Source organism: Poecilia reticulata, chromosome 13, assembly GCF_904066995.2.
Source record: "Poecilia reticulata chromosome 13, P_reticulata-male-v2, whole genome shotgun sequence".
Classification (NCBI taxonomy): domain Eukaryota; kingdom Metazoa; phylum Chordata; class Actinopteri; order Cyprinodontiformes; family Poeciliidae; genus Poecilia; species Poecilia reticulata.
The window spans coordinates 30,156,365-30,181,390 of NC_088842.1; the positions used below are offsets into that span (position 1 = coordinate 30,156,365).

The 25,026-nt window shown below is 39.0% G+C and overlaps 2 protein-coding genes across 3 annotated transcripts in view; one reads left to right on the top strand and one right to left on the bottom strand.

Annotated features, from left to right (window-relative positions):
- Positions 1-410: 410 nt before the first annotated feature.
- Positions 411-3,549, bottom strand: aqp11 (aquaporin 11). Its single transcript, XM_008426491.3, has 3 exons — positions 2,810-3,549; positions 1,742-1,858; positions 411-1,142 (listed from the first exon to the last, which is right to left on the bottom strand). The coding sequence occupies exons 1-3, from the start codon at positions 3,405-3,407 to the stop codon at positions 1,042-1,044; spliced, it is 816 nt and encodes a 271-aa protein (XP_008424713.1). The 5' UTR covers positions 3,408-3,549; the 3' UTR covers positions 411-1,041.
- A 2,089-nt stretch (positions 3,550-5,638) lies between these two features.
- Positions 5,639-25,026, top strand: part of pak1 (p21 protein (Cdc42/Rac)-activated kinase 1) — a 55,203-nt gene continuing 35,815 nt past the window's right edge. Inside the window, exons 1-2 of one of the 2 annotated variants that reach the window (XM_081615041.1) lie at positions 5,639-5,857; positions 18,773-18,823. The gene's annotated coding sequence lies outside the window, so the exon portion shown is untranslated. The remainder of the gene's footprint in view (positions 5,858-18,772; positions 18,824-25,026) is intronic. The other variant, XM_017308397.2, reaches the window with a different exon arrangement.

Sequence of the window (25,026 nt, forward strand, 5' to 3'; positions counted from 1 at the left end):
GGTAACCAAAGAGCGAGTGAGCTAGCTGACGCCACCAACCTAGCTTAGCTAGCCGTGGGAGCGGCAGGTAATGTTAGCTAAAAGATGACTCGCTAATACCAGTGCAGCACGTTAAGCTTGTCAGAGCAAAAACGGATGTGTGTTTTTTGGTCTGGGAGGGGTAACATTACATTTTTACTGCTAAAAACAATCTTTGAAAATACAGTATGATTAATTTTGTATTTGTCATGACGCCGATTGTTTTTTTTATTTCTATGAAAAAATTAATTAAATTGTGGAGGGACCCCTGCTGGTCAGGGCCCCTGGAATTGCCATCACCTTTCCCTCCCCCATAACACGCCCCTGCCTGGGCCTAATGCTGTGTCACCAACCACTGAATCTGTCCAATATGTATATAAAAACAAACTGCACAGTTTTAACAATTTTATTTATACTATCGTTTTTACTGGAATCCATAGGCACCAGTTACATTTGTGCAAAAAGTAAAGGACATGTTGTGCAGAAGATTCAGTTACAGTACAGCTTTAATATCACATTAAAACATGAATAACACTGGTTACGTTTCCTCTGTTGAACAATTTGCTTAAAATATTACACAGAAGTAAGATGTTTTATTATACTATCTATACATTATTTTATCCAAATGCAAATATAAAACTGTTGCAATAGATTTTAATATTTTAGCTACATTTGTGTGGTCTAATGAGCTAAAGATGGTAAAATGTGGTTGGATTTTCTTTTAAAATCCAACGAACTGGTCAAATTTTATCAACACTTTCTCAGATTGAGTTTATCAATCTGAAAGTGTTGATAAGTTTGCCAAAAATCAAATGCCTCTACTGAATGTTGAAGTAAACAAATGACTTGCTTGTAGGATTTTGTATTTCAGTTGTGCTTTAGATGTCATCTCTAGTCTAATTTACATTAAAAGTCTCTCAGATTGAAATATTTAGAAAAAGCAGCTCAGCAGAAACTTAGATATTGTTAACTGTTAATATTTACGCTTGATGTGCTGTGGGTAAACATGCAGCCCTGCAACGCTCATGCCTGCTTCTTGGTCCGCAGCGGGAGATGAAGAGGCGACGATTTTTGTGAAAATGCAGTGATGAGTTTATCAAAGAGAAGCACTGAGCTCATCATACCTGAGATAACAGGAAGAAAGAAGATAAAAATAAAGTAAAAAGGATTAAAAAGAGTTGGATACAAAGACAAATATGTCTTACATGTCTACATGTAATATGTATTTAGTCATTTTGATACTGTGTGCAACATACAAATGAGTCTTGAGAATCCAGTATTTAATCAGCTTATCAGATTTATGTCAACACTTTGGCTGTAAGCAGGCAGGGACACAAAGCTGATTTTAATTTCTTTACCGGTGCAAAGATTCAGCTGAATAATTTTATATGTAAATCTGAAATAATGCTCTTCTGATAAAGAAATGACTTGGTTAAAACGTTTACATTTGGCTTAAATTGTTATTTGCTTTTGAAAAGCAAAATTAAATTTAGAGCTGATAATCACAGTTTGCTGTACTTCTAAGGTTTATTTTTTCAAATATTAACAGTGTTAAACCCAGTCTGACTGGTTAAATAAAGCAAAAAATAGATGAAGAAATAGAATAATTTGGAGTTGAAAAAAGGACACAAATGTACAAAAATATAACATATAATTAATGACTAATCTATAAAATGTGACCTTAGCTGGTGAAGTTTCAGACGGGTTCGCCAGTTGGTCTTACCCAGAAGTGGACCCAACCAGTACACAAAGCAGTACTCCAGGAATGAGTTCCCACTGCAGGGGAATTGCGTGGAAAAGGCCACCGCCGGGTTAAACACGGCTCCAGTCACACCACCGCCTAAAAAACAAACACACACTTATCAAGGAGAATTTATTAAGTTATGCACCAATTTATTCAGAACCAGTAATATATGGAGAACCAAACCTGACATAATAAAAATAAAAGCATAAATATATATTTAGTTTTTCCTTGTCCTTACACATTCGTATGGAGGACCAAAACTGACATAATAAAAAATATACTTCTATTTTTTATACTAAAACATTTAATTCAACTCATGCACAGAGAGAGAGAGAGAGGGGTATTAGAAAGTTTAATTGACAAATGAAAGTCTTTGGTGCTCGGACCCTGGAGGAAGACGTTATGCTGAAAACTGCTGTCAGAGAAAATGAGCCGCTGTGTGTATAAAAATTAGAGACGTCTTCCCCTCTTGGGCCCGAACCCAGGTGGTGGAGAGGATGGTGAAGACTGAATGGACATTGAAGAAGTCTTAATGGTGGAGGAAGGTTGAAGCTCAGCCAACGAGTGGACGCCGGTGAACAGCTGGACCTTATCAAGGGAGCGACGCTTGATGATTGGAGGAGGAGATCATCACCGATAGGTTGGAATCGAGGCGCATGACGACATCTTGGTTGGGCAGGTGGGGTGAATATCATAGTCTTCCAGGCTGAATTTTCGCCTAGGCTTCATTTTTCAAACTAAATATTTTCCAAACTGAATATTTAGCTTAGTTTTAAAGCTAAATATTTAGCTAAGACTTAAACAATTAGTTAGGAACAAAATATTTAATTTGAATGCTAAATATTTAGTTAGTAAAATCATTTTTCTATTTTGAATTAAATATTTGGTTAGGAACTCTGACATTTATAAATGTGTGAATAATATGATGAAAATGTGACTTTGAAAAATAAATACCCCAAATTTTTAAATAAATAAAATTATTGCTGTTAACTTTTCACAAACGGCACCCCATAATTGACAGCGGATTAAAAAAACAAACCAACCCACCTGCATAAACCGCTGTTGCTATGGCAGCAGCTACTGCGTGCACGCGGTATTTCTCCTCCACAGATTGCGTGTGCGTGATGACAGTCTGAACAGCGAAGGCGCACATCAGCTCCACCGCAGCAGCCTGCGGTAGAGGTGCGTGGATCGCGCTGACACACCGGAACCCCAGCAGCTTATGGCGGCTGTGGAGTCCCGACATCCCCATACCCCAGATCACCGGCACGGCCGCGCGCGCTGCCACCGCCGCAGCGAACTGGCACGCGATCCGCCGCACTGCGCACCCACCCGATAACCTCGCGCGGTACGCGCGCTCAAGCGCACTGCAGGGGTTACCCACAGCCCCTCGGAAGGTGAGCCCGTGAGCCACTGACGTCACATACGTCAAGGTGAGCGCGAGCTGAGGCGGGATGCCGCCGGACTCAGAGAGCAGCTTCAGCTCGTGCGTGCAGCAGCAGAGCTGGAAGGTCGACACGAGCTCCACCGCGTACGGTGAGAGCCCGGTGTTCGCGAGGCCCCGCATCAGCAGCCTGCGGGTCACGTCGCTCAGCAGCACCACCACCGCGAGCACCGACAGAGACACGGCCACGTCGGCAGCCATGGATCCGGTCTCTGGGCGCGGATTTTCAGCCGATAGGTCCCCCGCTGGAGGTCACCGGGTTAGCGCTCCTCAATCCCGGAGGATGCGGGGTCCATCCGGGACAAAGTATTCTTCAGTCCCGGTGCTGCTCACATGGTGCGGAAGTGACTGAGCCCGTTTCCCTCCTCCTGCCTCTCCTCCTGCCTCACCGCTGCTCATTTTCCAGTCAAAACCTCCGTCAGCGTAAACAAACATCCCTTCACGTTTCAGGTGTTTTAAATATAAATGAATCCTCTTATTATTAACAAGCTTCATGAGTCTGTTGGTCGACTTTCTGCTTTATAAGTCTCACTAAATCAGAGTTGTGTCGTAATTTGTACCATTCACTCAATTACAATTACTTTAATAACTTTTTTAAATGTAATTTTAGGAGTAGTTTTACTACGCTGTACTTTTTACTTTTACTTGAGTAATTTTGTTATGAAGTATGGCTACTTGCGTAAAATTTCTGGGTAATTATGCAGTGAGTAACTTAACTGAATGAAAAACAAACATGTTTCAACAAAATATTCACCAGACACAAACACCTGCAGTTTGTTCAAATTTAATAAGTTTTTTTTAATTAAAAAAGACTGATTGGGACATTTTTCTATTGCTTGATTTTGTTATTTTTTGTTACTTATGAATTATTGCAATATTCGTCCTTAAAATACCAACATTTTCACTTTATATTTTGATCTGTCTGATTATGTAATTTGTGAATATTAAATGATTGATCATTTAATCAGTTGTCCATCACATTTGGAGAAGAGGGGGGGTAAAAATTTTGTATTTTTACCAAATACTTTTTTACTCTTGAGGAATTTCTTGGACAGCTACCGTTTACTTTTACTTGAGTAAAAATATGTTGAAGTTCTACTTTTACCTCTGTGCAATTACTCTGTCCATCTTTGCACAAATTTGGAAAACTGCTAACAGAGCTATAATTACACAAAACTGGTTTGTTCTATGGAGGATGGATCCTGCCAAAATTTGCAAATATATAGAAACGTAGAAAATAATAAATGACTTATTAGTGTGATGGTGTATTAAGTCTGTTGTAGAAAAAAGAGGAGTACATTTTTGACATTTTTAGATTAATCTAGAAAAAAAGGAAAATTGGGAATTTGAAAAGTTGAAAATTGGCTTAAAAATCATAAAAGTTTAGCTCAGTCCCAGAAATTTTTAAGAAACAAAACTTGAAAAGTTTCAAAAGTTTACAATTTTGACTTTTGAAATTCAGAAATGTTTTATCACGAAAATGTCTCTTTTATTGTAGCAAATATTCAAACTCAGAAATTTCTAAGTTCTTTTTCTAGAAAATTTATAAGAATTTTTTGGCTGAAATTTTGTCTTCTTTTTTATGTGTAATAATCCTAATACGTCGTTGTACATTGATTTATTTTCTCCGTTTTCTCTTTGCATTCCCCTTCCTGTTTTCTCCTTTGTTCAGTTATTTACATTTTTCTTTTTTTTTCTTTTTTTTCTCTGACAGAAATAAATAGTTAAATAACTATTTGTGCCTTCAGATATATTGTTACTTACTAGGGAAATAATACATTGTTTAGCAGTTTAATTACCTTGATGTGCACTCCACCTCTCTTACCGCCAGATGTCACTACCTCCCCAATCTTTAATCTGCATCATTCGCGTCAGTCATGGACTATTATATTGTCTATGGTCAAAGTTCTAACTGATTTTAATATTACTTTATTTAGATCGAGTTTTATTGGTGTGGGAAAAGACGTTTGGTTTGTAATTAATACAATTAATATTATAATCAATGTATGTTTTATTAATTGTGTAATTGTTAAGTTATATTTTCACTCAGGGTGAGCGCTAAAATAAATGAAGTTTTATAATTTTTCTTAATTTTAATTTTGTAAGGATACGTTGTAGTAGTGTAGAAGTTCCCTTCATGATCTGCAGAGAAAGAAGAATTTTACCGTCTATGAACCAGTTAAATTTGTTTTTACACAGTTAAATTCAAAAGTTACACCTGAACGCAACGCCATCCATTCTAAATCTGTGTTAGAGCTAAAGTTTCGGACATTTCGTCATCGACTTTGAACGTAACACCGCTGAATCTTTACCGGCAAACTTGGACCCGCCCCGAGTTTAGAACGAACATCTACATTAGCCAATAAAAAGCTTGAGTGTCTCCTGATTGACCAATAACGTTCTTGGAATCACGTCACTGTAGGCGGGTCTTTCTTTGCAGCAGGCTTCGCTAACAATAGCCTGGCCTCTGCGAGTTTTATCGTTAAAAAGGAGCAACCAGGAGGGCGACAGAGCAGAGCAGGTCTGAATCGACAAATAGGGAGAGAGACGGGGGGGAACAGAGTTTGTTGAATACATGAGAAGGTGTGACACGGTGACGGAAAATTACAAAAAAATCATCCAGGGATTTATATTTGCTGACAGACCAAGTGGTGAGTGATCTTTTTCTACTTTATACCTTACCGTTAGATTAGCCGTTGGTGCGGATTCCCTGCCACGGGCGCGTGGTGCGCTGTGATTTAAGGGGCTAATTTCCCTGATAATAAGAGGGGGTTGTTGCTTACTACACTACACTGGGAGCACAACATCATCTTTTTGTTCATTATCTGCATCCCTGGCACCCTGCTGGTTCATGAACATCCACTTAGTGTGGACTTTCAGTCTGTCACGGTGAGGTTATACCAGCCGGAGGCGTGGGTGGTGTGATTATTTTTCTTTATATTACCGGGTTACCTCCCAGATCTCCACTTGGCTGAGTTTTGCTGGAGGCATGGCAGGCCGAGTTCAAATGAATGAATGAATGAATGAACTTTTCACTTTTTCATTGCGTATTTGTTATCGCCTGGTTTTTCCAGACAGTATTAGTCCATGTGGTTTAAAAATCTTTTAAAAGAGAGAATTTAATTACACAGGCGTGTTTTACATACACATTTGAGAAAATACTCCAAAATATATCACTTTAAATATATCATAAATTATAGTGAGTTAAAAACAAAAAAGCAGACAGCCACCTTGCAAGATTATATACACCTCTTTGAGTATTCCTTTTTATTTTACTATAATAAAACCACAAATTTCAGTGTATTTTATGTGACGTCTATGTAATGGACACAATGTGGTGCATGATTGAGATTAAAGTAATAAAGTCTTTAAACTTTTTTTAATCTGATTTTTTTTTAATGGGTGATTTTTGGCATTGGCAGCAGAAGTGTTTTGGGGCATATTTCTATCAACAACTGACATTTTTGTCCATTCTTCTTCCTTGCAAACTTAGCCAGAATGAATGAGATTCTCTGTGCAAAGTATTCTTTGAGTCTTGCCACAGATTTTCAGTTGAATGTGGTTTGGACTTTGACTAGATCAATCTAATTCATTGATAAGCTTTACTCTAAATCATTCCATTATGGTTCTAGCTGTATTTTTGGGGTCATTGTCCTGCTTTAAGGTGAATCTCTGCAACAGTTGCTAGTCTTCTACCGCCTCTGGTTTTCCTCCAGGATTACTCTGTATTCAGCGCCACCCATCTTCCCAACGCTGACCAGCTTCCCTATCTCTGTTAAAGAAAACTATTCCCACAGCATGTTACCACCACCACTAGGATGTTTTGTCCAGGGTGATGGTTTTCTGTAATACATTGTTTTGATACATTGTTTTGTACAAGTAAAATTGTACAAATTTTGCTTGTATAAAAAGCTCGGTTTTGGCCTCATCTGACAAGTAGACCATCTTCCTGCTGGGTCCAAATGGGACTGCTTATTGGTTTCTTTCACCAGTGACTTCCAGATTTGTACAATGGACAACCAATTGTTCTCCTGATATCAGATTCTCTCAAGGACAGCCATGTTGTTTTATTTTTGTAATTGCTTGATAATCTTTCCCTTTTCAGATGATTTCCAGAGCTCGAGTAGTATTTCCAAGCCTATGACATTGTCTTCTTCGGTCTTCATGATGCTATTTGCTGATGCCTAAGGGTTCATTCACACCAGCCATATTGAGTACGCTTTAATCAAACTGTAGATTTGCCTAGAAAGTCTGGTTTGTTTGTGAAAGTGTGAATGCGTAATAGAACTCTGATGCCGACCAAAAAGGTGAACTCTGGTCATCCTACAAACCTTGGTCTCAGTTCGGTTGAAGTTAACTTTGCTTCGGTTCGAATGCAGATGTGAACACCAAGTGGACTTCCAAAAGCAGGAAGTAGACCACTACACAGGGCATTCTGGATAAAAACATCTAAAACAAAGGTGCAATTTTGGCACTAATGGGAGTAATGGCTTGTGATTTTTATTCTATTTATTTTTTTACCAAAAACAAAAGAGAAAGCATACGACCTCTAAAATCTGACGCTACTCAATTTTTGTTTACATTTCGTGAAGAAGGAAGTTGTGCTCGGTGTCTTCTTCAGAGGTTTTTGTGTTGTTTCCTTCAGTGGCTCTTGGCGCAGCGCCACCGCAGGCGAAGAGGGGAGCAGCTTTTTCAAAATGTTTGGATCGCTTTATACAGAGCATTATGAAAGAAAGCCAAACCACCTGAAAATGTAACAAATGTTGCAACTTCGGTCCCCAATCAAACAGAATCTACTGGACTAACAGGTGTGAAAACACCTTGAGAAACTAAATTACTCAGTGGACTCTATTTTTGGATTTTATTGACGGTTAACAGAGTAAAGAAGGGTTAGTTCCAATTGCATTCCACATTTTTCAGTTTTGTTTTTTTTTTTGTAAAAACCATTAAAGCCATGTATCCTTTGTCCTTCATTTTACTTCTGAATCACTTTTGTTGGTCTATTGTGTAAATATTCTAATAAAATACATTGAAGTTTGTGGTTGAATTCTTTGGCAAGGCATTGTGTATCTGGAAAACTGTCCAATTTAAAAGGGAATCAAACATTCCTGTAACGCCAATGTGTTACTTTACCGTAACCTCATTGTGCTTTTGCACAGCCTGCTGTGTCTTTGATGGTAGAGAAGCCGTTCTCTAGTTTTCTAGGTTTTATGCAACACTCTGCACAAGATACACTCACGCTCTTCTTTCCACAGGGCTCAGCAGAATCCCTGTACATCCTCGAAAGTTAACTCTGTGGTATTGGCCGCTCTGCTGCACATATATCTGCTGCATCGCATTGATTGGAAACAAACCAGGACACTTTTGGCATTTTTATTAGATTTACAAGTTAGATCTGCTGTTATTGCTGCTTCCTGACTCTTTAAAGTCAGCCAAAGCCTTTAGTCAGCTGACACATTTTCTCTGAGTGCATACTCACCGAGACAGATGATTTGCCTCAGCTGTTCTAGATTTGGGTTAAGAATTAACAGCTTTAAGGAATGGTTCTGTCTTTTTTTTTTGGTTGTTTCCTTTATAAACAACAAAACTGTTAGACTGGTATTTCCGATTTTGCCAATATGTTTTTAATATCTGTATGCCTTTTGCAAAAGATTTTAGTCATTGATATTTTTGTAAGAGATCTGTAGACTTGTTGGTGGTATTTTGAAGTTTTTTCTTTGGGCTTTGCCTGGTTTATTACTCATTTTCAGTCAAAGCCCTGGCCATGACAGCAGATTGTTCAATATGTTTCTAAATAAACAGAAAAAAGGGCCCAAGTGAAAATGATTAAATTATATCTGAAAGTAATTTCTTTAAAAATGGAAAGGAAAATCCAGCAAAGACCTCATATAGGACATAAAACATCCACTTCAGCTGTTATCTCTTTGGGAGCCAACATGTTGGTGCTAAAGTCCTATTTTCTGTTTTATCTTTGGTAATTGTCATGGATTAAACTATGATAGAACAAGCTGTGTCTTTATGAGCGGCTGTCTGAAGATCCAGTTAAAAATAGCTCATTTCTAAAAGTCACAACTGATTCATCTCTTAAACTTGTGAGCATTTCTATGGCTGAATGATTCAAAGGTCAGAAATTTGCAACTATGTTAAGTGAGTACATACACCAAAAATAACACTGTTCCAGCTCTTAAAGGGAGTTTTTTTTATTGTAAAAACTTTTGCGTTCTTCTTATTTTTGGACTTTATAACAGCATAAACATCTGAAGATGCTACTTTGCTAGTTGTTTGAAACCACTTGGACCCACTGGACAACATGCAAGTGTTTTTGGAAGTGACAGTTAAAGGGTATACAGAAAGGCTAAAGGAAAGTTCTCCTTTCTACACTTCCTTCAGTCCCAGAGTTTTTGGTAGTGATGCATCAGTCAATCAACCAGTCATCAAAATTGACCCAGTTTCCATTTGCTGATGAGTTTTCTGCCTATGAACGCATAAACATACATGATGTTCTTTGAATCACTTTCTCTAAAGCTTAGTAAAATCAGATAAAGGTGCAGGACATATTCTGTGATGCCTAAGCAGTGACAATCAACATGTAAGACGTCTGTGAATCCTGGAAATGGATAGCAGCTAGCTGTCATATTATCTTCATGCAGGCGACAACAGCGTTACTTTCAGAAAATTCTTCTAAGTAAGATCACCTATGATGTGATGAATTACCTAAAAGATGCTGAAAGTCTCAAAACACTCAACGTCCGGTCCACTTGGTGTTCACATACAAACTGCACCAGAGTTCACTTTAACCAAATTGAGTTCTAGGTTTTTACGTGGACCACTGTTCGCTATTTTGCGTAATCGACCAAAGTTTGATTGTACATTCACACTTCCCCAGACAAGCTGAACTTTCTAAGCAAACAGACTGGAATTTGATTAAAATGGATCAGGCAGGGCTGGTGTGAATGAATCTAAAGTGATTCAAATCTAAAATTAACTTTTCAAATCACACAGTAAACAGAAAAAGTTGGCCAAAACTCCTCGACAGTAATAAAGTCAAAACATCTACTTTGATAGCCCATTGAACTTTTCTTTTCCTCATACAATCTTTCCATTCCATTTTTACTTAATAAACAATGTGAAAGTTATTTTTGTCTGCATTTGAGGTTGGAGTCAAATGTTTTTAGAACCTGCAGGACCAGATCATTTTTATTGTAGAACCCTAAACTGAAAGATGGTGTAGTATAGCAGTACTGCTATACTACACCATCTTTAGACGCTTCAGACCGATAATCTGTACATGTAACCGGTGCTGGTTATCCTGTAGCTCCAATCAGCTCTGCAGTCTTTTCAAACAAACGAACATCAAGGACAAAAGCTCTAAAACCGACCAATGAGAGAATCCGTACTTCAGGAACATGCTAACCGGAGCACCGGGTTATGGCTTAGGGCTGATAGCGGCCCAGTTGTTGCCATGGATATCTGGGTGTGGTGAAAGGAGTGTTTTATTGTCCCATGTGAGGCATGAGGCCACACAGTTGTCGCTCTGACACCTCGGCAGCATGAGGGAGGGCTTACCGACCCATTTGTCTCCTGCTGCTGTGACTTGGTGTCTCCAGGAGACAGCAGACTGTTGTCAGAGCATGTATGTGTTAGCACCTCATGTTTCGACTCCATCTCACCTGTCATTGAAGATATTTTTAACCGTTTGGACCCTAACGAGCTGCTTATTACAAGGTATGAACCAGAACAGAAGACTTTTGATCAGTTCCTGGCATTTATAATCTCCTAATCTTTCAAGGTGCTGGAAGGCAGGTTTGTTGCTGCTGCTGCTGCTGAGTGAAAGGAGAATCGTTATCATCTGTTTCCAGTCTTGCAATATTTTTTTTTCTCCCCCCCGAATGCCAAGAGAGAGCCACAAAAATGGTGAACAAGCATATTTCCCTGCATGTGCAGCTATTCTTTTACATGCAGTCTGTTTTATTTTACTCATCAGCTTGCTCTGGTTTTAAAGATGAACATTTCAAAACATAATTAGATTTTAAGTGCAGAATCATTTCCACAACCAATACTGACACAAAGCTGTAATTACCATTGATATTTCTTTCTGCTGCGCTCACTCTCAGACCAACATAAATGGCAGAATTGGCTGTGGAGCAGCAAAAAGCCAGCCAGCAGCTGAATAATACATAGACTGTCTGCTTGGAAGGCTGCTGGGCCTGCTGAGCACGGCGTCTAGACCAACCCCAGCACCAAACTACAAGCTTTCTGCTCATTTTCCTCCCATGAAGCCGGTGGGCCGCATCAGTCCAGGTGAAAGTTTTGATCGGGGATCAATTCTTTCCCCCCACTTGAAGTAAATCCACTGCGCTGATGAGAAAGCGGATTAACAGCCAGGTTAGGGTGGGTGTGCAAGTTGGAAATAAATGGTTTGATTCTGCGGTGGGCGTGTTTATCATGCTGATACATTCTGCATGAGAAGCAGAACTTTAGTTCAGTTTCATTAAACTGAAGATAGATGGAGGCCCTTTATTTGTTTACTAGAGGTGCGCCATATTATCGCGTTTGCAGTAGTACCAGTGGATCTTTTGACACCAGTGAAAAAAATGATGTTGCTAAAAACCAAAACACTGCCAGGCATTATCTTTGATGCCTGCTCCATGGTCAGATGGAAAAAGTGAACCAACTTACCAATCAATAGGAAGTGTGCACAAGCTTTTTTCTTTTTACAGCTTTTTTCATGTTGAATATATTCTGGTGTTGGGGAAAAAAATAAACAAGACTTTTAGCTTTGCACATGTTTGAGTTTTAAAAAAACCCTTTTTAACATCTTGTAAAACTGATGAACCAAACAAGTTTTTCATTTGTCTATTTAAGCATTTTTATTTGCACACAGCTGATTTCACAGTTTTTTTTTTATTGGCCAAATTTGGCTTACATTTTTTAAAAAATTGTTTATGTTATGTTTTCTGATGCACTAAACATTGTGTGATTCTTGTATACATTCATTTGTAGCAAAAGATCCACCTTCAGCTAAATAAATACTTCTAACGTTAACATGTAAGAAACTTTCTGCTTGACTTAACATTGTTAGAGTGTATGACTGATCTGTTGACTATTTTTTCTGTTAACTGATTAATAATTGGACAGTAAAAGGTGCTTAATATGAGGTGTTTTTTTGTTTTTTGTTTTGCATAATTTGAAGCAGGTGAAGCTAAAACTGTAACACTTGAGTTCTGGGTAAAACCTATTTACAGACAGTTGTTTTTTTCTTAATCTTAGATGCAAAATATCTATTTTTTTGTATAATTTTGGCTTGATTACTGCTTTGTCTGAGTTATTCAGCCGTGTTGGCGTCACAGAGCTAGACTAGTGTTTAATAATTTAGGTTTTAAATATGGTGGAGTCGTCTGCCTGAGTTTCTGTTTTACCAGAATTCCTGTTAATTTTCTGTCAAATTCAGAACATTGGCCGTCAAAAATATGTAAATAAAATTTTTGTCTAATTTGGCATTTTTAAGCAGAAGCTGTTGGATGAGACTCAAATAATAAATGTATAGAAATGCAGAGCCGAGGCATGAAGAGGGTTTAGCATTTTGTCTCGCCTTCCTTCGATCAGCCAGCTGTTTAAAGCTGAATTTTTCAGTGCTGATGTATCGCGTTCACACCCTGCTGCCTTGCATCCCCCACAGATGTGCTGTAATAATATTTTTTCTGCTTTGTGCATTTCGTCATCACATGACTTCATACTGTAAATGTGTTTTTTGTGGGATAATGTAATCTGCAGAGAGCGCAACACGACTGTCCAGAGAAAACCACAGATTAGCCAATTAAAGCACACAAGGTGAATGAGTTCATACCCAATCTATGTATTCATTTAAATTTATGACTCCCACTGCTGTAAAGACAACTGTTCATTTCAAATGAGAAAGTATAGCTTTTGATCGGGAGTTTATCCAGTCTGTCATAGACTGCATACATTATTTTCAGCCAGTGTACCGTATTTTCCGCACTATAAGGCGCACCGGATTATAAGGCACACCTTCAATGAATGGCCTATTTTAAAACTTTTTTCATATATAAGGCGCACTGCATTATAAGGCGCACAGAATAGACGCTACAGTAGAGGCTCGAGTTACATTATGCATCCACTAGATGGAGCTGTACTAAAGGGAATGTCAACAAAACAGTCCGACTTGGGTCGGCGAGGAGAGCCTTCCGCGACTGGGTGTGACCGGATGATGTTCACCCTTCTCCGTTCGCGCTCAGCATGTTCGTGGAGAACGTGGTGCTAAATGACCTGCAGACGACCTGATTATCAGGTCGGTAGGTAGATAGGTCAGGCAAACTTTATTAATAGATTACAAACCAGCGTTCTGACAACTATCCCAGCATGCACCGCGCGCTTCTTCTATGGGCGAAAATTAAGTCGGCGGCTGCTTACCGTAGTTGCTAGACCTGTTGTGGCTCAATATTGGTCCATATATAAGGCGCACCGGATTATAAGGCGCACTGTCGGCTTTTGAAGAAATTGAAGGTTTTTAGGTGCGCCTTATAGTGTGGAAAATATGGTATTTATTGTTGATCATGTGTTTAAAGGCAATCTGATTTCAGGGTTCAGTTGCATTTAAGCTAATAAATTTAGAAATTTTCATACCAACAGGTTGTCTGTCAGTTGCTAGTAAGTAGGCGTTTTAAACGTTTGTTGAAGTAAAACTCATCTAGATTGTTTTAAAACTACGTCTCATTGCAGTTTAGAACTACAAACACCCTGAAAGCCCATAAATAAGATTTACTTTATTTTAAACGTCTCCCTGATAGTTTAACATTTTATCTTCCTCCATCAGTAACAGCATCTACAATGAAGAGTGTTGAGAGCTTACAAAAGATCTGGTCAAGCTGAAAACCATACAATTCCTAATTTTGTCAAAGTAATGTTTTGGTAATGAAGAAATACAAACCGGACCCTTTGTGTTCGTGTGTTTCTGGTTTGGCAGTAAATTTGACACACAAGGGATATCTGCAAACAGCGATGGCCGACTGGGAGTTTTGCTTTGAAAAGCAATCTGATGTGATGCCGCTAAAGACTATTGTTGTGATAAAAGGAGTTGGCGTACTAAGGCTAACTAACTCCTTTTGGTAAGGCAAAGCTATTAAGCAGAAACCTCCCCTTTAAACGAGGACCTTCCCCAGATCCTGACCAGGTCAACATGCCTGTTGTAGCAGCTGGGCGGTGAGGATGCAGGAAAGAAAACCTTTTGCTTTGACTCTCAAGGAGCTTTTCAGATCTGCCACGGTCCTGCCGCGTTCTGCCGGGTCGTTCGGGTCATGGATGGTGTAGCTCAGTCTTAATCCTGTCTGATGGAACCCTGTAAAGCTTCTGGATTTATTACTGCCTCTCCAGACCTGGTTGCTACAGCCACAGTTCACTTGGCCAGAACTGCTGCTCTACCAAAAGTTTCAGCCCACTAAATCTGATTCTAATCAGATGCTTTTCTTTTTACACACTGTGGGAAATCAGTCCGTGTCTCTGGTTGAATTCCCACACTTGTTCCTGGCTCTCGTCCAATCAGGAGACTCCTCAGCTCATGAAACTGGCTTCTGTCTGTCTGTCTGTAAAACTTAATGCAGGTTACAGTTACAGAGTTTTTTTTTAAACAGTTTTACATCCACTTAACCCGATAAGTCTTTGTAATTATCTGAAGGTGCTATAAAAGTACTTTTAAAAGTAGATTGCTCTTTGTTACTGGTGCTGATATGATCCAACCTTTGGTCATAACTTGGAGCAGAACCAGCGCTTTCTTTCCAGTGACTGTAGATTCTGGGGAGTGGCGGTCTTGGGTTTGGAGCAACATGTTGTTTCTTACATGATCAGTTCAGCTTTCTGTTGATTCAGAACATTAAATTAAACCAGTTAAATACATTACATTATGATACTGCTGTCTGTTTTTGTCAACGTAAGTGTTGCTTCAACCGGCCGATCAGCAGATTGATGGAAACATAAAGTGGATGGAGCCTTAAATTTGGGTCCAGGTTCAGCTGTGTGTCAGATTTACTCTCACTGGTTGTTTTCTGGGTTTCAGGGAAAGGGAGTTCCAGCACTTTGTATTCTGATATTTTCAAATACCAACATCATGATATCACTCGTACAGATACCACCCAGCACAAACCTTTCCAAGTATCCCAACACTGCAAGGCAGATGGTCTCTTCCTCTTTCCCATTTTTCTCCTCCTATTTTTTTTCTTTTCACATCCTCCTCTCTTCTCTGTTCTCTGCTTTTTCTTTCCATACATTTCCCCTAATCATTGCTCTGTCTGTTTATTCCTGCTGCTTTCCAACAATAACTTCTGTTTATATTGAAATATCTCTCTTCACTTCTTATGGTTGACTTGTTTTTGTCATGTATTTGTTTTTTGTGAGTAAAGGAACTGTATAAATACTCCATATGACAATGAAACATGGGAAGTCTCTTTTTCTGATTATTCTCCTCTTAATTATGAAATATGTCAGGTTTATTATCAGCCGCTCCGATACAGGAAAACGGCTGAATTGACTTAAAATGTTTCCCTTTTTTTTAAATTAATTTAATAACTCTGAACTAGTACAGCACACTTAAATACATCAACAGCTTTACAAGTTTGGTTAAACAAGTAAAAACTACACAACTTAAATTTCTTCAATCAGTTAAGTTTATTTGAATAGCACATTTCATCGACATGGCAGTTCAAAGTGCTTTACATCATAAAAACAAAAAATAAATCGCACACATATTTGTTAAATATTGCTTATGGTTATGCATTTTTATTTATTAATTTTTAGCACCTTGGATGGAGTAGCTTGTCAACAAATAATCAATTTCCCTTTGGGGTCAATAAGGTATCCTATATAGTCAGTAGATGTGAAAACCATGTCAAGTGAAGTTATTAAAATCATCACTAAACATCAAATATGTTGGATAATGTCCCATTTATTATGGTTCAAAAGCAACTCTAAACAGGTGGATTTGAGTCTTTATTTAAGATTAAAAGTCAGTGCAATTAGGAGTATAACAACAAATGTAAAATGAATAAATAATAAATGAAACTGACAAACAGGTTGACCACCTTGGTCAAACCTGTAAAAAATAAACTGCAACAAACCTGTCAAATGTTTTAGATAGTGAAATCAGGAATCCTAAACATAATGTAAAATACATAATAAAGTATGATGCTGCTCAGAGCACAAAGCGCAGAATTAGACTGAATAGATCTGGCCCTATGGGTCGATCTAGAATTTTTTCAGTATTGGGATCAATACAGATATTCATATCGAATCAGTGCATCTTTGTTGTTCTGGATAAATTTTCTAATTCTTTCACAAAAATTGTTATAAATAATTGTTTTGAATGGGGGAAAATCAAATTGTGACATAAAGATTCCCACCTGTAGCGCCAACCCTACTTCCTCCTTTCTATCTGAGATTTTTCTTCTTCTCTGCTGTCGCTGTCGGAGCAGGATCCGTCCTTCTGTTGTTTTCCCTTAAAGGGACACTTCATGCTGGGTTCTCACCTCAGCTTTAACAAAACGTCATCGGCACCTTTCTTCCCTTAAGCACTTTTAAATATGACCAGCCAAGAATGTCAGCTTAACCTCTGCATGACCCTGTTAAAGTGTTTTATTACACCGTGACGCATTAAGCCACAAAACAAACGATTATATGGATATAATAGACTAAGTTAACTGAATTTGCAAAATGCCATTTTAATACAGAGTGTTAGCGGTCAGGTTGAGTTACATGTTACTCATGTCATCCAAGTGCCTTTTTTACGCAAAAGAGACAACAATCCACAGTAGGGCTGTTGTAAACGATTATTTTAGTAATCGAGTAATCTATAGATTTTTCTTACGATTAATCGAGTAATCGGATAAAAACAATTATGAAATAAAATATTGGTAAATCTTCCATAACACCAGTGTTACTATCGGATATCAACATCAGTCTATTTTTTCCACATTTGAGCTTCCCTACCAGTTACTTTTTTGTAGACCGGGGGAGCAACACGGGATATTTACGGCTCCTCCGTTCAGAAACTCATCTACCAGCCATGTTCCGCCTCCCGTTTGTTCAGACCGGGATGATAAAAGTTTATTGTGCGGTTCGTCCGTAAAGCTGCTCTTACCCTGTAAGCATCAACCCTCAGCTGCCGCCGTGTTCAGTCTCTCCGCTCACCTGTATAAATCCTCCTCGGCTTCTTCCCGCCGTTCAACCAGCAGCTCCGGAGCAGAAAGGCTGCCGAACTTCCGGCATCGTGCCGGTCATTTTAAGGATGTTTATTGGTCCCACAAAAACGATGAAAACCCGGAATTATCACCAATCAGTAAAATCCCCGCGGGCCGAACTTGAAGATTGGACGTTATGCCGCTAACACGTAGCTTCCGTCAACAACTCAGAGGCGGAAGTCAGAGCTCCGCTCAACGCAAATAATGTTCCGGCTGAAACACGGTGCGCTAAATGATAAAACATAAATTAACGAAGCTTCGAGGTAGGTCAATTTTCCTCGAGGAATTTTAATAATCGAGGTACTCGAATCACTCGAGGAATCGTTTCAGCCCTAATCCACAGTGACACATCCTGTTGTGACTCCATCAGTTGTAAGCACTGCTACTCCACTTCATTTGCCGCTTTGTTTTAAATTTTTATTGGGATATACCGTTAGAAAGCCGGGCAGATGGAGGTTTCAGTCACGATTGGGGACATTGACCATTGTGGTTGATTTTGGGGGGGGGGAGAAAAAGTTAGAAAAAAAAATCTTGTTGCCATGGTTACGCATCATAGCAATTGTCCAAAAGTTAAACAACAAAAAAAAGTGATGGCAGCAATCATTTCAACTACACAGCAAACCAAACCAGAGGGAGTAATTGTTCAGGCAACGCCTCAACCAGAAAAATTATGACCAAAGAAATAAATGCCAACACTCTGGAGGATATAGAGGTGAATAAGTTACATTTTACATGCCAAAGCAGTTCTTTGCTGTTTCTTTTTTAGAAGCAGGAGAAAAAAATCAAAACAAAAACACACAACCACAGCACCAGTGATTTATTTATTTATTTATTTTTACCAAGTTTGAATTGCAAAGCAAAAGCAGCAACACTGCTAACCTTACAGGTGGCAGCATATTGTGTGAGCCAGTGGTGATTAGACTTTAAAAACACCTTAATAAGCCATAATCTAAAGCTGCTAAAGCAACCTTCTGTCTGTCTGTGTTACTATGTGTGTGTTTTCTCGCAGTAAGGTGTGAATGTGTGGACAGCTGCAGGGCCGCCACTCACCTCCTGCCCTTCTGTTGGCCCTCTTAAACATGCTCTGTACACACAAATGGTCTAAACTTACATGGCTGTGTTTGTTTGTTTATGTTGCTTTACCGTTTGATGTTGGGTAGATTATCTTTTCTGCCTAAACTGCTGACCTACTCAACACACCGACTTACTGTTGCTGTTTGTCTGGAAACAGAGCGATTTAATACATTTACAAACTGATGTAGCTGTACCTCAAAGGGCAGAGTATTTATGTTTTTAACTTGTGTCTGTGTTTCTTTGCAGGCTGCGGTTGAACCTGTCTGCTGAGGAGTGACTCAGACTCAACGTTATCAGGTAAGTTTAAAAGGAACCTATTATGAAAAATGTTGCGCTTTTTTTAAACTTCCATTTGTCTCTGCCACTTCTAAAAACAGCTCAAGTGCTTTAAAAAAACACCCAGTTGTTTTCTGGCAATAAGTTAATGTTTGTTGGTGTCTGGAAAGCAATCACTGTCCCGTTACCTAGCATCCAAAGCTGAGCTCCAGCCTGGTTGGTCAGCTGTTTGCACTGTACAATGGCTGCTGGAAAAGACAAGTGTTTTGTTGGTTTGTCATCCAGAAACCACTTGTTGGATTGTTGTTGGCTGTGCAGCAGGCTCTACTAATGCTTTTCAAAGATGTACAGTTGTATAATTGTGCAAGTGTAAACATTGAGTTGGGGGTTGTAACCGGTAGCAACTTATTTGGGTTTAAAGTGATAACTAAAAAAGTTCAAAATAGGCAGAACTGAGCAGACTAAAATGTAATTATCCAAGAATAATTTTGTGCAAAAAAAAGTAAGAACATGTTTTCTGTAGCCCCTCCTAACTTAACCTGTTCAAGGAAGCATAATGGATAATAGATGTGTAGAGAATGTAATGTTTCTGATCATGTGGATAACTTGTTACCTTTCAGTTGATTTCTGAGGTAAATTAACAATGATCTGAGAAGGACGATAGGTGTTTTAGCTCGTAATATACTTTAATGAAGTTCCTATAATTGGATGTGTTCAAAGCTTACAGAAAAAGCAATTGTTTTTCTTAAACTTATCTCTTTTGTTTTGATCACTGTAACATTTACTGACTGGTGTTTCAGCTGCTTTCTGTGTGCATTTCTCTCCACGACACAGAGCTATCTAAAGATGGCAGACTACTGGAAGTGGAAATCATTTTAAAGGGCCAGAAAACTTTCAGTTAGACAACACAATCTATTGTGTATAACAGTTTTGGAGGCCGTGTGAATCACGGAATATGTTGGTTTTCAGCACTGGCTGTGCGGCCACATGGCTCGCTGAGGGTGTGGCGCGTATAAAATCAGACTGCAAGACCTTCTGTTTGTTAACTCAGCAACAAATTAAAAAGATCAGCACAAAGATGTGTTTTAAAAAAGGTTAATTTGCAAAAGATTTAGTAGAATCATACTTAAACTTGTTTTATAATTTGTTAGTCATCTATAAAATATAAAGTTTTTTAGTTATATTTTATTAAATTTCCCAGTCAGCCATTGAATGCAGCACAGGTTTAGCTGCCATCTTGCAGATGACTGGATGACCAGACTTTGGCTCAGTTTAGTGAGAGGAAACGATTGTTCACATTCTGTAAGTGAGCTGTAACTCTGCCTATCTGACTTGATGTTTCCCATCATGCATTGCAGCCTCCATTATTCATGGCTGTGCTGGGGGGTGGAGTTTGACAGCTGGTAGATCGGTGATGAAGCCAGACCCTCAACATACCTGTGTGTGTGTGTGTGTGTGTGTGTGTGTGTGTGTGTGTGTGTGTGTGTGTGTGTGTGTGTGTGTGTGTGTGTGTGGAGGCTAGCGGGGGATGGGGCTGAGTTTCTAGTCTCTGGGGAATTGCTATGTATTTTTTAAATGTTTTTGCTGCATTCATTCCTTCATTCGTGTTTGAGCTTTATGCATACATCTCTATATGCAAATATATAAACCAAGATGTTTGTTTCTGGTGGGAAACAAACTTCCTGTCAAGTTTCTCTCAAAAGATAATGAAACAATAAAAAAAAAACTAGTATATTTTTTCTTTACCTGTTTTTATTTTATTTTAATAAAACATTGCATTTCAAAAATTCCTTCCTAATAATTATTGGATTAGTGTCCTGCTGTGTAATTGATCCAGGCAACCCCACCACCACCATGTCTGACACTTTGTGTGACGATTACTACGATGTAGTGTAGCTTCAGGGAAAGTATTTTCTCATTATTAAATTATTTCATGAAGTTAATTTTTAGTTTTTAATATATTTACACATGGCCAAATATGCATATCAGGTGATCAGGTGATGATGTCATCTTGTGAGTTGTACCACAGCCAATAGCCGCTTTCCTTGCTGAGGAGTAGTCCAGACTGTTAAGGCAGCAGGTGCGTTTCCAGTTGAAAAGTACGCAAAACTTTATTTCACTAATTCCACTAATGTTGAAAAAACACAATTTTGCAATTGAGATGTTTCAATGAAATTAAAAACACAATTAAGAATAAGTTTGTTAACACAATAAGTCATTAAAAACATGCCACGCCATCATCCTCCTGCCACTTCCTGTTGTCATCTTTGTCGATTCCGCCAGCAGTAATATCCAGCTGTTGGTCATGTGACTCGTGTTATGTGAAAAAAAGGGTTTCCACTGCAGTTTAGCAAAATACTATTATTTTGGTGTGGCAGAAAAATTACCTCATCCTAGCGTAACAACTTTTTATAAAAAAATGGCCGTTTTTCTTTTTTAAATTGGCATGTTTCCACGCAGCAAAATTGCTTTTTTTATTTTGTAGTTAACAGAAATGCAGCTACTAAAATGTGAAAACTGAGTAAATCTTTAGGGGATTTTCTTTACAGCACTGCAAACTGGTCTGTGGAAATATGACAGCCGAGCAAGTATTGCATCACAGCAGTTGGTTGTGATTTGACATATTGTGCAGCCCTAATTTGTGGTAGTTTATGCTGCTTTGTGCTTTTATCTGCCTCTGAGCCCCACTTACCCCCTTCCTCCCTCGTCTCCCCCCCCCCCCCCGTCTCTCTCTCTCTCATTTCTTCCTCAGGTCTCTCGTTGTTGCTGCTCCACTCTGTCTCCATTATACTTTACTCCTCTTTTGGACCCTCTTTGTCTCTGCCTTCTTTTCACAGTCCGTCTCTGTCGGACCATTAACAATGGTCAGATTCCTGCTTCATTCTTCCTTTCAGTTTTCAGCTTCCTCCCAGATTAAGGAGATTGATGTTGGTGTCTTTTTCACAACTTTTTTTTTTTTCACAGCAAAACATGAGGGATGCCTCATGTTTTGCTCCAGACAGAAAGAGTTGGTTACCTTGAAAGTTCTTCTACATGTTCTCCAGTAATAACGCAATGATAAAACTCCTGAGAACGATAATAATGGTTGGACTCATGCAGGTATTAATTGACCAGACTGTGAAAACCTTTCTTAACATTTCAGGACAGGAACACTAAACGTGGTAAATCAATCGTAACCTCTAAGTGCTCGTGTCCCATAAACTTTATAAATCATCCATTATGTTTATGACTCACATTATGCTTTCTGATTGCTCTCTGTGTTCCCTCTCAGCCATGACAGCACATCAGCAGCAGTTTACATCCATGTTATTGATTTCATTTCTGGTTGAAGAGTTCTTAAAGCACATAAATTCATCAGACAATAGGTCTGCCGCTTAAAGCACCGCAGTGCACCATGGGAATGCAACGAACGTCATATTCTCGCCTCACTTTTCGTTTTATAATTTTCCACCATGAAGTCCAGATTTGAGTTGGTGTATCATGTTGAACACCTGCTTTTTACAGGTGACCCCCTGGTATTTGCAGGAGGTTACAAATTGTTGACACCCATGAAGTCATCTTAGCACTACAAGGGTTCAGCCAATCGGCACCAATGAAAATTAAATAAAAGTCCACGAGCCATTTCTCCTGTTAGACTGCGTTTTTGTTTTGCTTGTGTTTACCCAGAATGCTCTGTGCTATAGTCCAGTTCCTGCTTTTGGAGCGGTCTCTGGCCCGCTTGGCGTTCACATTTGCATTCGAACTGCACTAAAGTTCACTTCAACCGAACAGAGACCAGGGTTTTTAGGTGGATCACGCTTCGCTTTCTTAGTCCACATCATAGTTTGGCTACGCATTCACACCTGCCCAAACGAACCGGACTTTCTAGACAAATAGACTGGAGTTGGATTAAAGCAAACCTAAGCGGGTCTGTTTGTGAAGGTGCCCTAAGTCCCTGGATTATGAAGCAGTTTTAATGTCGGTTTTGTCCCATCTAGGACTTCTATTTCAGTCAGAAAATAGCTCCAGCTCCTCATCACAAGCATCCCATGTTTTCTTGAGTTCTTGTAATTAATTTCTAGGAATTGCTTTCATTCATAGGTATTATACAGCTTGTATAATGTCTTTTCTAATTCACCAAGCGCACATGTTAAAACTTCAGAGACGCCAGAAACTTGAACACTCTCATCAGTCAGATGGCTTTTTGTCTGTTTCGCTACTTGAGTAGTCTTAGAGGATGTCCAGACCCGGAACATCAGGTGTGCCAGGTGGGGGTCTTAATGTGACCTTGTAGTCCGCGTCTGTATTGATTATGCAGAGCTGTGTGTGAGTGTGTGTTGCAGCCTTATTGGATTTTGTTGTGTATCAGTGTTGTTGCATTTATCTTTTACAGATCAGTATGTTGCTGCTGCTTAGTGACCTTTATTTCACATTTTATCTTTCTATTTATTTCCCTTTGTTGGTTTCAAATCATCCTCTTGCCCTTTTGGATTTCTTTGTGACAAAACTATTTCTGTCTGAGCTGAACATGGTTCTGTAGACAATCTGATTTTCTGAAGCAAGTTATTAGTTTTTTTTAGTTGTTTTTTGACAGAAGGCCTGGCTTCATAGCCTGAATGTTTCATGGTTCAATTTGCGGGAGTGTTGGTTTGATTGGTTTTTGATTTGCAGACAGAGACAACATGATTCAGAAAACACACTCTTGAGGTTTTTGTATTTGTGCTTCACACAAGTTAAACAAAATGTACTGAAACTGTCTCCTCTTAGTGTGAATTCTTTTTATTAACATTTTTCTACTTTTTGGATTAATTAAACCATAGTCATGCCATAAAACTTAAATTAATATAATTGAGGCTCAGACTTGGTCCGCTTTAATCAAACTCCAGTTTGTTTGTCTGGACAATCTGGTTTGTTTAGGGAGGTGTGAACGCTAAGCAGACCAGAGACTGCGCCAAAAGCAGGAAGCGGACTAGCAGAGAAATATCTCATGGTCTTTTACCAAAGACAAAAGAGAAATCCTACATCCACTAAAGTCAGTTTACATTTTGTGAAGAAGGAAGTTGTGCTCGTTCAGTGACTTCTTCAGAGGATTCTGTCATTTCCTTCACTGGTTCTTGGTGCAGCGCCACCACAGGTGAGAAGGGGAACAGGTTTTGGTAACACTTCATTTGAAGGGATGTGCATAAGCTTGACATAACATCTGTCACGAACAGAAGGAGTCTACATGAATGTTTACAACTGTCATGAAGTGTCATTCAGGAAATAATGACACCCTTAGTACAAAACTGTACTAAAAGTTGCATAAAAAGTCAATTAAAAGTGTCAACTTTGCATTATTTCTTCATATAATGACACTTTTAAAGCAAAGTTCCATTAATATTTGCTTTAAAAGTGTCGTTATTTACTGAACGACATTTCATAACAATAATCAAAGACAGTCATGTAGACTCCATCATGTCCACGACGCATGTTGTGTCATGTTGGTCCCTTAAAATAAAGTGTTAACCAGGTTTTTCAATTGGCCTGCTTTGTTTCACACAGTGCAGGGTGAAAGAGAGCCGCAGCAGCTGGAAATTTAACAGAAAATATTTTTTTTTTTCTCCAATCGAACCGAGCCTATTGAACTATCAGGTGTGAAATCTCCCTAAAACGTAACCCGACGTCTAAATTCAGCCTCAAGTGACTTGGCTACAAACAAATATATGAGCAATTAAAACGCCTTTTGCTTCTCTGTCAGATTATTTGCGATGCTGACAACCAGTGCATACATTTACATGCAGCAGTGCTGCCTGCCGGCTCCAATGCAGTCATGCTGCTGAGCAAGACGATGCCGGGAGGATCCATCCGGCTGTGATTTATGAACGACCTGCTTTACATCCCGAGCAGCAGCAGCCGACTATGATCAAAGAACTACGCTGAGCAAGAGGAGATCCTCTAAATTATCTCAGGAGGAAGTGAACCAAATTGATTTTCCTCTTTTTAATAATCTACACAGATTCCTTGGAACGGGCGCACGCTGTGGCTGCAGTTGTCCCCTGAAGGCGATGAGCTGAGGCGGGGCTGTACAGATGGCTGTGTGTGTGTGTGTGTGTGTGTGTGTGTTTGGGGTGGGGTTTTGGGATAGGCTCCATCTCTTACAATAATCAATGTGTTACACACACAAACCTGCAGATAATGATCACATTGTTTGGTTTATATTATGAGTCTACAAAGCGAAATCTGATCTTTGCACCAATCCCACTAAT